At 46.6% G+C, this 12,035-nt stretch overlaps 1 protein-coding gene across 2 annotated transcripts; it reads left to right on the forward strand.

The window, feature by feature from the left end:
- The first annotated feature begins 418 nt into the window (after positions 1-418).
- On the forward strand, positions 419-11,348 carry PCK1 (phosphoenolpyruvate carboxykinase 1). Of its 2 annotated transcripts, XM_028735289.2 has the most exons (11): positions 419-817; positions 904-1,005; positions 1,303-1,588; positions 2,562-2,743; positions 3,007-3,210; positions 3,878-4,065; positions 5,229-5,391; positions 8,036-8,260; positions 8,357-8,488; positions 9,158-9,253; positions 10,839-11,348. In XM_028735289.2, the coding sequence occupies exons 3-11, from the start codon at positions 1,365-1,367 to the stop codon at positions 11,291-11,293; spliced, it is 1,869 nt and encodes a 622-aa protein (XP_028591122.2). In that variant the 5' UTR covers positions 419-817; positions 904-1,005; positions 1,303-1,364; the 3' UTR covers positions 11,294-11,348. The 2 variants fall into 2 exon arrangements, with proteins under 2 accessions (XP_028591122.2, XP_028591120.2); XM_028735287.2 differs by lacking the exon at positions 904-1,005.
- The last annotated feature ends 687 nt before the right edge of the window (positions 11,349-12,035 follow it).

Genomic DNA, 12,035 nt, shown 5'->3' on the forward strand with positions numbered 1-12,035 from the left:
AGAAAAAAGAAGAAAAAGAGGAGGCCTTCGTGAAAGCAAAGCCAAGGCCAAGTAGAACGGAAGCATCTTTATAACGAACTTACAAACCTGACTCTCCGAGCCAAATTAAAACTTTCCCATTCATACGGGATATCATGGGAACTGGTATGTGTGAACTGAATGCAAATGTTGTTCCCTTCCTCTCCCTCCGATTGCTATTCAGACCTGCTCTTTTCCCCCATGCCAAGGGAAATTTCCAAGAGCAAGTAAACACCCCTGGGGCAAGCCTGCAGCAAGCAGTTGCTGTGACTACGAAACCTGCTTTTCTATCTGTTGCACACATAACTGCCCTCTGAGCCTCGGCTTCTGCAACCATCCGGGGGGGTGTGGGTGGGTGGGTGTGCTCAGCCTTTCGCTTGCATTGAGAAATGACAACCGTTCTTTTTCTTTCTTTCTTCCCTTCTTTCTTTGTTTTGCAACAGGGACAGAATGAGGCCAAAGGTTGACCTAGCCAGGATATTTCGTAAACTGGCTTGAACGGCGAGCAAGCACTCATTAATGGAGCCAGTTAACAGATAAGCTCTTGGGGACGACTAGTTCGCTTCTGAGGACACCCATCTAGGCAACGAGCCAGAAGACACGTTTCCATGCCGTGACGTCAGAGGCGAGCCTCCAGACGGTGGGATGGACTGCGACCCAAGAAGAGTACTTAAGGAAGGAAGCTGCTTTCTGGAAGACCAGAGGTTTGGGACAGAGCTTGTCCCTAAGCAACACCTTACTGCTTGAAAGAACCTGCGAAATCCTCTCCGAGCCTGAGAACAGAGGCAGCTCCGAAAAGGTAAGTATATAACTTGCATTCACTTCTAACCTTGATGTAGACACTTTCGGTTTCAGATGACCTCTTGTTCCTCAGTCTGATGCTAGGTGCTTCTTGATCATGAGGAAGGGCTGTAGAAGTTGAAGAGCACCTGCATTGAATGCAGAAGATCTCAACCTGTTGGGAGTGACTGACTGCCTGAAACCCTGGTGAGCCACTTCCCATCGGTGTAGACCAGTGTTTCTCAACCTGTGGGTCCCTGTTGCTGGACTACAACTCCCATCATTCCTAGCCAGCATGACCAGTGGTCAGGGATGATGGGAGTTGTAGTCCAACAACATCTGGGGACCCACAGGTTGAGAACCGCTGGTGTAGACAATACTGAGATGGACCGATGCTCTGACTCAGCATAAGGCAGCTTCCTATGTTCCGATCACTGCAAGTATTTTAAACTAAGCTTTCCAACCCAGATCTGTTACACTACATACTGTCTCTCCCCCCCCCAGCCCCCTTCCAGCTTGCAATTCCTATTACGGACCCCCAACCCCGTCCTTGCAAAGAACGGGCGATGCCATCCCAGCCGCGGGCACAGAGGAGCGCCACCCCAAAGTTCGTCCAAGGAGACCCGAAGAGCCTGGCGCCAGATGTGAGGGACTTTGTTGAAAGCAACGCTGAGCTCTGCCAGCCGGAAGCTGTCCACATCTGCGATGGCTCAGAGCATGAGAACAAAAGGATCTTGGAGCTCATGGTGGAGGAAGGCATGATTAAGAAGCTTGGCAAATATGAGAATTGGTAAGTGGGGTGTGTTTGTGCGTATTTGTGTGTGCATGCCGCTGTAGTGAGGGTGGCTGAAGCCTAAGATGGGATCCCTTCAGCAGCTGCCGTTTGGTCTGCCTTAAGCCTGGGGTTTGTTGATACCATCAGTTTTAATGTCCCTGCTTGCTAGTTTAATAGAGTGCTGTGCTCAGTGTTTCAACGTAATCGCTCCAGCCTCGCTGATTTATTTTGCTAAGCAGATGGCAGGTTAGTGGTCCAGGATGGTCAGGAGATGTTTCTTACATGGGACCTAATATTTAGAGAGAGGGAGGGAAACAGCTGGGGAGTTTTGGGAGTGGGGAAGCTTGGGAAAGGTGGCGCATCCTACAACCTCCATCTAGAGTAGGTGGGAGACCTGTGGTCTTCCAGATGTTGTTAGACTGCAACACCAATCAGCCCTCAACAGCATGGCGATGTTCAGGGTTGAAGGGAACTGTTGTCCAGCTACATCTTGAGGTTCACAGGATCCCCACCCCAGTCTAAAGGGAGTGTGTGTGTGTGTGTGTGTGTGTGTGTGTTTGAGAGAGAGAGAAAGAGTCTGTGTTGTAAATAATAGTCCTTTCATACTCAAACATCATAGCATGGTAGAGTTGTATCGGAATCTTGTAATTATTAATATCAGGCAGAGCAACCCAGAAACTTTTGTGCCAGACTGGATTGGGTCTCGCCGGATGAAGATGGAGCTCACTTTCCCACCAGCTGCCTGCCAGGCGTGTGGGTTAGTGGAAGTGTTGCTGGAAATCCACAAAACAAGGCTTTCCAGGAAAGGGAGCCAGGTCGGCAGAGCAATCTCCCTGTTCCCCCCACTTCTGCCTCAGCTCCCGTGAGCCGCAGGGCTGCAGATACGGCGGTGGCTCCTTTGCTCTGCAAAGCCACACCAGGCAGGGAAGGCGTTCAGGTTGTTTCCTAAACAGCTGAAGTGCAGGTGTCCTGCTCCTTCTCTCCACAGCTTTTTGGCTCGTACGGATCCGAGGGACGTGGCCAGAATCGAAAGCAAAACTGTCATCGTCACTCAGGAGCAGCGAGACACCATCCCGATCCCGAAGAGTGGGGTGAGCCAGCTGGGAAGCTGGATGTCTGAAGAGGACTTTGAGAAAGCCTTCAGCGTCCGATTCCCTGGGTGCATGAAAGGTGCGAGAGTTTTCTCTATCGCAGTGCCAAATTCCTGCCCTCGAGTTTAGACAATCGTCTTCCTGTGCAATAGAGGATTCCTTCTAATGTTTTGAGTGCAAAAAAAGTTAGCCTCCCCTGTTTTTCAAAATACCATTGAAAATAAAAGGAGAGAAGAGAGGGTTTGGGGTGGTAAGGAGACATGTAAGGTACAGACTCCCAGCTTACGTTTACAGTGGTTTTGGTTGCTGTTTTGAAATCCTTCTTCGGCTTCTCTTTTGCAGGGCGCACCATGTATGTCATCCCTTTCAGCATGGGGCCCATTGGCTCCCCTATATCCAAGTTTGGGATTGAGCTGACAGATTCTCCTTATGTGGTGGCCAGCATGAGGATCATGACTCGGATGGGGACGTCTGTCCTAGAGGCCCTGGGCAACGGGGAATTTGTGAAATGCCTCCATTCAGTTGGGTGCCCTTTGCCGTTGAAAAGTAAGCCATTCTCAGTGCAAAGTCTTCGTTACTTTATGGTCCTGGAAGCTTTTCTATACAGGGTTGCCAAGCAGCTCGTCATCCCGATGGACCAGAAATTGTTCACTGAAGATGCTTTGGAACAGCTGGGTTTCTTTTTAATGTTCTCCCAGATCTTGCTTCTGCAGATTCAGTGCCATCTGCTCTTACAGAAAATGGAGAGAGTTTTGCCTACCTCTCTATCAGAATGTTTGAAGAATTAACTGTTTTCCAAAACCACTAGTTGCTGATATTGCTGCTGTTAGCTGTGCAGACAGCACTATAGTGACACCTAGTGCTGGAAAACAAACATTGAAATTAAGTTTTGGTACAGTAAGACTGCCTGCAGGGGTCGTGCCTAAAGCTAAAATCGCATACAGTCAAAACGCATTGGATTCAAAGGCAGGTGGGATTGCCAAAATCATTTCCCCCAGAACTCCACCCCCTTTTAAATTTATATATATTTTTGCCACATGCACAAAGCTGAATGTGAACAAATTGTGGGCTTACTGTGTACCAAACAAAAGAAAAAGAAATCTGCATGTGGTCCAGTTTTAAAAGGATGCATCTTAAAAGAAGGAGAAGGTTGCACTTTTATCCAGGTCACTAATCCCAATAAATAACGTGTTTTGCTTAATTTCTTTTGTAGAGCCTCTGGTAAATAACTGGCCCTGTAACCCAGATCTGACTCTGATTGCTCACATCCCGGATCACAGAGAGATCATTTCATTTGGAAGCGGCTATGGAGGAAACTCCCTCCTGGGAAAGAAGTGCTTTGCTCTCCGGATCGCTAGCAGGATCGCCAAGGAAGAGGGCTGGCTTGCCGAACACATGCTGGTAGGGGAAAGTTTTAACAATAAATGTGTTGCTTGCACTGGTGTTGTTGCAACCGAAGGCACAGTGAACGGCAGTAAACGCCTTCATTTCTATGGAGCAAGAAAGAGCTTGAAGGTACGGGTGGGATGCCCACAGCTAAAAAATCATGACTCAGCAGTGAGATCCTTCAATTGGTGACACTTGGCAAGTCACTCTCACTCAGCCTCAGTTCTCCATCTGTTAAATGGGAATAATCATACGGACTAACCTTAAAGTTTTTTTAGGGAATGTTTGAGATTCTCTGGTTTTCCCTAGTCTTAGGACATATGTGTTGGTACACGCCATAAGGAGAGAAGGGCAGGAAGAAAGCAGACCTCTATTTAATCTTATAGGGGTTCTTATACAGGGGCTCTCTCTTCATATAGGGACTAGATCAGAGCCTGTTCAATAGTAGCAGTAAAATATTTAAATACAGAAAACCTGTGTGTTGTGGCTGGAGTGTTGGGCAGGTCCAAAATCCTAAGTCAGTGGACCAGTGATTCTCTGTCAGCCTAAACCCACAGGGCTGTTGTGAAGGCAGCCAAGGGGAGAGCACTGGGTACTGCCCTGACTTTGAAGGAAGTGCAGAGCAGAATGCTAAATACATAGAGACTAAATGGGGTTAAGAAATCCATATTCTCCAGGGATTGCAAATTGTGCACTATTTTACCATGTTCTAAAATCGAATATTATATTTCCTCCCTGACGTTTCAGAATTTCACTTGGTAGCTTCGCTCTTCAGTTTGAAAAAGTCCCGCAGTGGTTCAGAGATTACCTGGTTTATTACTTATGCTTTGCAGTCATTAATATCACTGTATTGGCCTGAATATAAGCCTCACTTTGCCCCCCCCCATTCCGACCTTGAAAAGTTAAAGTGTTGCTTAAATCCACAACCTTACGGAAATTGGCTTTTACAAGATCGCTGCTGAAACAGACATATGGTAAAACAGAACGGGTGTGAGTGCCTGTGGAATTTTAAGGGAACGGCTTAAATTTGGGTATTGTCTTTTTTTCTCTCCCCCTCCCCCCATGAATTTTAAAGGTGTGGCTTATATTCGGGTGCAGCTTATATTTGGGCCAATACGGTATTGTTGTCAGCTGCATGGCACTCCTTAAGAGAGTGGGGTTTTTTCTCCCCTAAATAGATATTGGGTATCACAAATCCGGAAGGTGAAAAGAAATATTTTGCTGCAGCCTTCCCAAGTGCATGTGGAAAAACCAACTTGGCCATGATGGACCCAACTCTGCCAGGGTGGAAAATCGAGTGTGTTGGGGATGATATTGCTTGGATGAAATTTGATGACCAAGGTAACCTCTTTAGCATCCAAGTGGGGATTTAGCCAGGGATGTTGATGTTCCAGAGCTGTTTGAAATCAGTGGCTGAAACCAGCAGTTGAGCCAATAGGAAAAGTTGGGTGAGGTAGAAAGTTTCTGTTGGCTATTTGCAGTTTTGTAGCGCTGCAGAGAGCTTGCTAGGGAGACCATGTATAACAAGGAACTCAAAAAAACTTTAACAAGGTTTTAATAACAAAAACAAAAACTCCTTTTACACTAAAGATAGCAACAACAAACATGACCCAACCACCAACCTATCCCCCAGGGTAATGAGAGAGCTAGGTGCTGCTCCTTATATACTATGCCCAAATGCTGACACACCTTAATTAACACAACCTAGCAGCACCTGCTATGTTTCACAGCTGTAAGACTGGGTCTCGTTATTTGCCCTGGCCCTTAAAGACATACACAACTTGTGAAACAATAATGAACCTTCACATTTTAAAGTGACCATTCAACAGTTTCTTGGTCCCATCTGGTATGGGGCAGTGCCACAGTTTCTTGTTGGCAAACTCAATCTGACTTCGCTATGGTGAAACAGCCTTGTGATCTTTCAACAGGTTTCCATGTGTTCGCATGACCCAATAAAACTTTCTAAAGCGAATTGATCAAATATGCATTGGCTGCAACATGGACACATGTTGAAAGAACCATGTATCTGGTTCACCATGTCAATGCTGTGAAGACCACTTCACTGAATAAAAAAACACACTGATGTGTGAACAGACTGTACTTGCTGTTTGTGTGAACAGACTGTACTTGCTATCAGGAAAGTCAGATGTTGGAAGAACAGATATTTTCCTACTCACAACCTCCGGTAGTTAGGGGCACTTGCTCTAGGTTGTTTCTGAGGCAGATTTCACACATGCTTCTCAAGTTATTTTTCATTTTTACACCCTCTCTTCCTCCCACATGTAAGAAGAAATGCAGCATTAAGTATATTTGTATTGGGTTCTTAAATAATCTGGTGGCCATTCAGAAATGTGGGTAGCTCAGTCGGCAGAGCATGAGACTCTTAATCTTTGGGTTGTGAGTTCGAACCCCCCGTTGGGCAAAAGATTCCTGCCTTGCGGGGGGTTGAGCTAGATGACCCTCAGGGGTCCCTTCCAGCTCTATGACTCACAGTGGCATTTTGAACTTCTCGCATTTTTTGTGGCTCCTGCATTTGAAGTGATCAGATGAAACGCATTTTGACCCTCCCTCTCATCACTTTTTCAATACAACTGTACCCACTTTGGAACGGCTTGTTCTTACATTTCTCTCCCCCCCCCCAATAATTTTTATTAATTTTTTCCAAATGTTTTAAACACAATACAGCTTAACAATATTATTCTCCTTTCAATCTATATCTTATCCGAATTAACTTCCCTCCACCCCTCTTCTGGCTTCTCTACATTGCTCTTACTAAAGCGTGATTACAATATATGTTGTTGTCGTTTAGTCGTGTCCGACTCTTCGTGACCCCATGGACCACAGCACGCCAGGCACTCCTGTCTTACACTGCCTCCCGCAGCTTGGTCAAACTCATGTTAGTAGCTTCGAGAACACTGTCCAACCATCTCGTCCTCTGTCGTCCCCTTCTCCTTGTGCCCTCCATCTTTCCCAACATCAGGGGCTTTTCCAGGGAGTCTTCTCTTCTCATGAGGTGGCCAAAGTATTGGAGCCTCAGCTTCAGGATCTGTCCTTCCAGTGAGCACTCAGGGCTGATTTCCTTAAGAATGGATAGGGTTGATCTTCTTGCAGTCCATGGGACTCTCAAGAGTCTCCTCCAGCACTATAATTCAAAAGCATCAATTCTTCGGCGATCAGCCTTCTTTATGTTCCAGCTCTCATTGTATATGTACATATACAATATATACATATATGTATATGTATACTCTGGCTTCTCCTCAGATCGTATAAATCTTTCGCCTTTTGTTCTTACATTTCAAAGCCCTTCATGAAGAACTGACTGTGTGTGCAGAGTCTTGTCAGTTTCACCATTGCTGAGAAAACCAGCAACCCACTCACCCACTCTTTTTTCCTGTCACCCTTCCTTCTTCTGCTAAAGGGTGTGGAAAGAGAGCGAATATATTTTTAACCCTCCAGTAAAACCATGTACGTGCACTTCAGTGTTACAAAAAGAAATGGATAAGGCTTTCTCCTAACTTCGAGATTTATTTTTTTTCCTGGAGGGTGGCAATTAGGAAAAAAATAGCAGTGGTTTAGGCTCGAAGGATACCTACTGTATACCATTGCATCCAAGTTTAGCCCCATGCAAGATAAGCAGGTGGGGAAATATTGTCTCCTGCAGAGCAGTGACATTTAAAGAGGGAATATCTCAGAAACACATGTAGTATCCATTAATTGATGCAGGGAAGGATCCCAAGTGAGTGCTAATTAGAGCGCTTTAAAATGCATTTGCAGTTTTGGCATAACCAGATGGGAACCATCAGCAGTGGCTCCAAAGTTGAGAAGCCTGAAAATAGTATTTGTGAGCGGAGGAGCAGAAGAGTTTTGTTAAAGAGTTGGAAAGGATTGAAGGAGGAATGGGTGGGTATTGGAGAGGTGGGGAGTGACTGAAGCAGAGACAAGGTCTCCGAACCTCGAACCTCACGTAGCTTCTAAAATTCCCCAGGTAACCTAAGAGCCATCAATCCAGAGAATGGCTTCTTTGGAGTGGCTCCTGGGACGTCAGTGAAAACAAACCCCAACGCTATGAAGACCATACGGAAGAACACCATCTTCACCAACGTGGGAGAAACCAGTGATGGAGGCGTGTACTGGGAAGGCATGGAAAAGCAGTTTGTGCCCGGGGTGATGCTCACTTCATGGAAAAACAAGGAATGGACAGCCAAGAGCGGTACAATTAACTCCAGTTAACGGCTCCCTGTTTCTTTTATTGCCATTGCATTTTCGGTTAATGGTGCCACTATAAATGTCTGTTATATTTGCACAGGGGAACCTTGTTCCCACCCCAATTCCCGGTTCTGCTCTCCTGCCAACCAGTGCCCCATTATCGACCCTGCCTGGGAGGCTCCGGAAGGAGTGCCAATCGAGGGGATCATATTTGGAGGACGGAGACCTGAAGGTAAGAGTCTCAAAAGGGGGCTGTCTGTTCTATTTAATAATAATAATAATAATAATAATAATAATAATAATAATTTATTATTTATACCCCGCCCATCTGGCTGGGCTTCCCCAGCCACTCTGGGCAGCTTCCAAAAAAATATTAAAATACTGTAATACATCAAACATTAAAAGTTTCCCTAAACAGGGCTGCCTTCAGATGTCTTCTAAAAGTCTGGTAGTTGTTGTTCTCTTTGACATCTGGTGGGAGGGTGTTCCACAGGGAGGGCGCCACTACCGAGAAGGCCCTCTGCCTGGTTCCCTGTAACTTGGCTTCTCGCAGTGAGGGAACCACCAGAAGGCCCTCAGTGCTGGACCTCAGTGTCCGGGTAGAACGATGGGGGTGGAGACGCTCCTTCAGATATACTGGACCGAGGCCAATTGAACTTGCAGCTAGCCCTTTGCGCCTTGGTTTTTGAACATTTCAGAAGTCAAACAGTCTTCTGGAATGGATTACGTTCGAGAGCCGAGGTACCACTGTAATGCTAAATATATTGCAAACACTGATGTGGAATTTTAATTCAGTGCGTGTGGCCCTCGGGTTCTGTGTCAAAGTACTCTTGCGGCCCATTTGGTATGGAAAGTTGGACTGCCCTGCTCTAAATATTACAGCTGTTCCTGTTCTCCCCAGGTGTGCCTCTGGTCTACGAGGCCCTTAACTGGCAGCACGGAGTATTCGTAGGTGCAACGATGAGATCAGAAGCAACAGCTGCCGCTGAACATAAAGGTAAGTCAGGCTATAATAACGCTTCCACATTTAAATAGCCCGTCTCATTATTTTCACCTGGAAATTGCTGACACTTAGTTGCTGGAACTTATTTCCTTTCTCTCTTAGTGTGAATATATTGATGGCAGTGTAGCCGTTGTGAGTAATTAGGGCTGGTGAAAAGATCTTATGGTTCCAAGGTCTGGAGAGATTTGCAATTTACTAGTTTAGGAGTGCGAGGCAGGGACTTAATGACGTTGCTTCTTCGGTGTTTGTGAGAACCAAGTTACCCATTGGCAGCCCATTAGCCAAACTTCGCTCTCCCCCCAGTTGTTGTCCCACACAGGCAAAAGGATTTGGGGCTTGCCAGTAGTAGGCTTTCGTGCAAATTTGGACTGGGGTGTTGAAACACACACTCCTTTTCATTGTGGCCCTCTGGCAAAACTTATCTGTTGATCAGACACCTAAAATAATAGCTTCATTTGGCTGCATGGTAGCTCTTAAGTGCTGACATCTTGGTGCATGAAACCAACCCCAGAAACTGGTGTGTCCAGACCAGTTTGGAGGAGAGAGTTGCTGTTCTTTTACTTTTGCACAATCCAGACAAAGCTAAAAATGCAGACGACCTTGAAATAAATTAAGATGTCTTGTATATTTCAGCTGGAAATAAGTAGGTGCGATGTTGTGAGGTTCTGTCTTTATGCGGTGTGTGTGTGTGTGTGTGTGTGTGTGTGTGTGTGTGTGTGTTGATGCAGAGCCTTAAAGACAGCAGCCCTGGTCTGGCCATGGTCTCAGGGCCAAGATAAGCTTCTGGTTTCAGTCACCTGCTCAGTGCTCTTTTGCTTTGGTTCGCATCCTCTGTTCTGCCTGGGCAGCCCAAAGTGCACCCGGGTGCCAGCTCATTGGACCCCTGCTTTGTTTGCTTTACACAAGGCCACCCGTGCTGCAGACCCACCAGTGAGCTGCAACTGGTTTTGCTCATGACAAACATTCGGATTAAGCCATTAACGCTGTACCAATGCACATGGCTACACCTGCTTCTGTTTGCAGTAGTCAGCTTATGCCAGGAGTCAGCTAACTTTTTCAGCAGGGGGCTGGTCCACTGTCCCTCAAACCTTGTGGGGGGCCAGACTATATTTTTTTTGGGGGGGGGATTTAACGAATCCCTATGCCACACAAATAACCCAGAGATGCATTTTAAATAAAAGGACACATTCTACTCGTGTAAAAACACGCAGATTCCCGGACCATCTACAGGCTGGATTTAGAAGGCAATTGGGCCAGATCCAGCCCCCGGGCCTTAGTTTGCCTACCCATGGGCCTAAGGTCACCCAGCAAGCTTCATGGCAGAGAGGGGATTCAAACCGTGGTCTCCCAGATCCTAGTCCAATACTCTAACCATTACGCCACACTGGATCTCAGGTTGACTGACTGCAATTGAACCTGGGCATACTTGGGATGGAACCTGGGACCTTTTGCATGCATAGCACTTGCTGTGTCACTGAACCACGATGGGCATTCCCCAGTCAACCGCAGAATCGATGGTGCTCTGAATGTGGGCAAGAAAGACCCTCGTAACACAATCTTTCCCCCCCTCTCCCTGCAGGCAAGATCATCATGCACGACCCCTTTGCCATGCGGCCTTTCTTTGGCTACAACTTTGGCCAGTACCTCTCCCATTGGCTCAGCATGGCGCACCGGCCTGCTGCAAAACTGCCCAAGATCTTCCACGTCAACTGGTTCCGGAAAGACAAGCAAGGGCGGTTCCTGTGGCCTGGCTTCGGCGAGAACTGCCGCGTGCTGCAGTGGATGTTCAACCGAATTCGGGGAGATGCGAGTGCGCAGCTGACAGCCATCGGCTACGTCCCTGATGACACGGGCTTGAACTTGAAAGGCTTGGAAGGTGTCGACACACAGGAACTGTTTGCCCTTTCCAGAGACTTCTGGGAAAAGGAGGTGGAAGAAATCAAGAATTATTTTGAAGAGCAAGTCAATGCTGACCTCCCCTACGAGATGGAAAGAGAAGTTATTGCTCTGGAGCAGAGAATAAAGCAGCTGTAACTGATCAAAGCCGTATTTGTGGCTTGGTGGAATGAAATAAATGCTCTCTTTTCTAGTGACCATGTCTGGAAGCACACACACACACACACAAAATGAATTAGGATGCAGAGCTATAACTTCTGTCGGCCCGTTGAAGTTCTCAGGCTTATCAGAAAATCAGCCGCGATAAACTTGATCAGAGTTGATGCTTAATAAGCTTGTTTCCACTGTTACTGCACTCTGTCCCACGATATCTGCAGTTCTCATGTAACGTCATAAATAATGAGGCAGAGAGGGTGAGAGTCTCTTCCCTACCTAAACCTAAGCAGGTGGAAAGGAGTGACCATGTTACTTCAACTGGACCTGGGAACATGGGCATAGCCAAGGGAGGGGGGAGGAGCTGCCCCCCTAAATCCTCAAAAAGTATTGAAAAGTATTACAAAAAATCTCAGTTAACTGAGGTTCTGCCTGCCTCCTGTAATGTCCCCCCACCCCAAGCCAAGCCAAGAAAAGTCCATGCCTGAGAGCATCCCCTTTGGTTTAATTTCTAACCTTTATCTAAATTTCCAACTGTTTAACATATTTGCTCACATGTTGGACTTTGTGTGTTTTTTATTTGAATCACATGCTCTCAGTGACTGTGGTCGATGCTCAATGTGTTGTGCTTAATATCACTGGCACCTGTCCCTGTGACATCACTGCCCCCAGGTCTCGGATTTGGGCCCTGAAATCTCAGGGTCTGAGGTGCTCTAGGGCTGGCAAC

This window comes from Podarcis muralis, chromosome 5 (genome assembly GCF_964188315.1).
Source record: "Podarcis muralis chromosome 5, rPodMur119.hap1.1, whole genome shotgun sequence".
Taxonomy (NCBI): Eukaryota; Metazoa; Chordata; class Lepidosauria; order Squamata; family Lacertidae; genus Podarcis; species Podarcis muralis.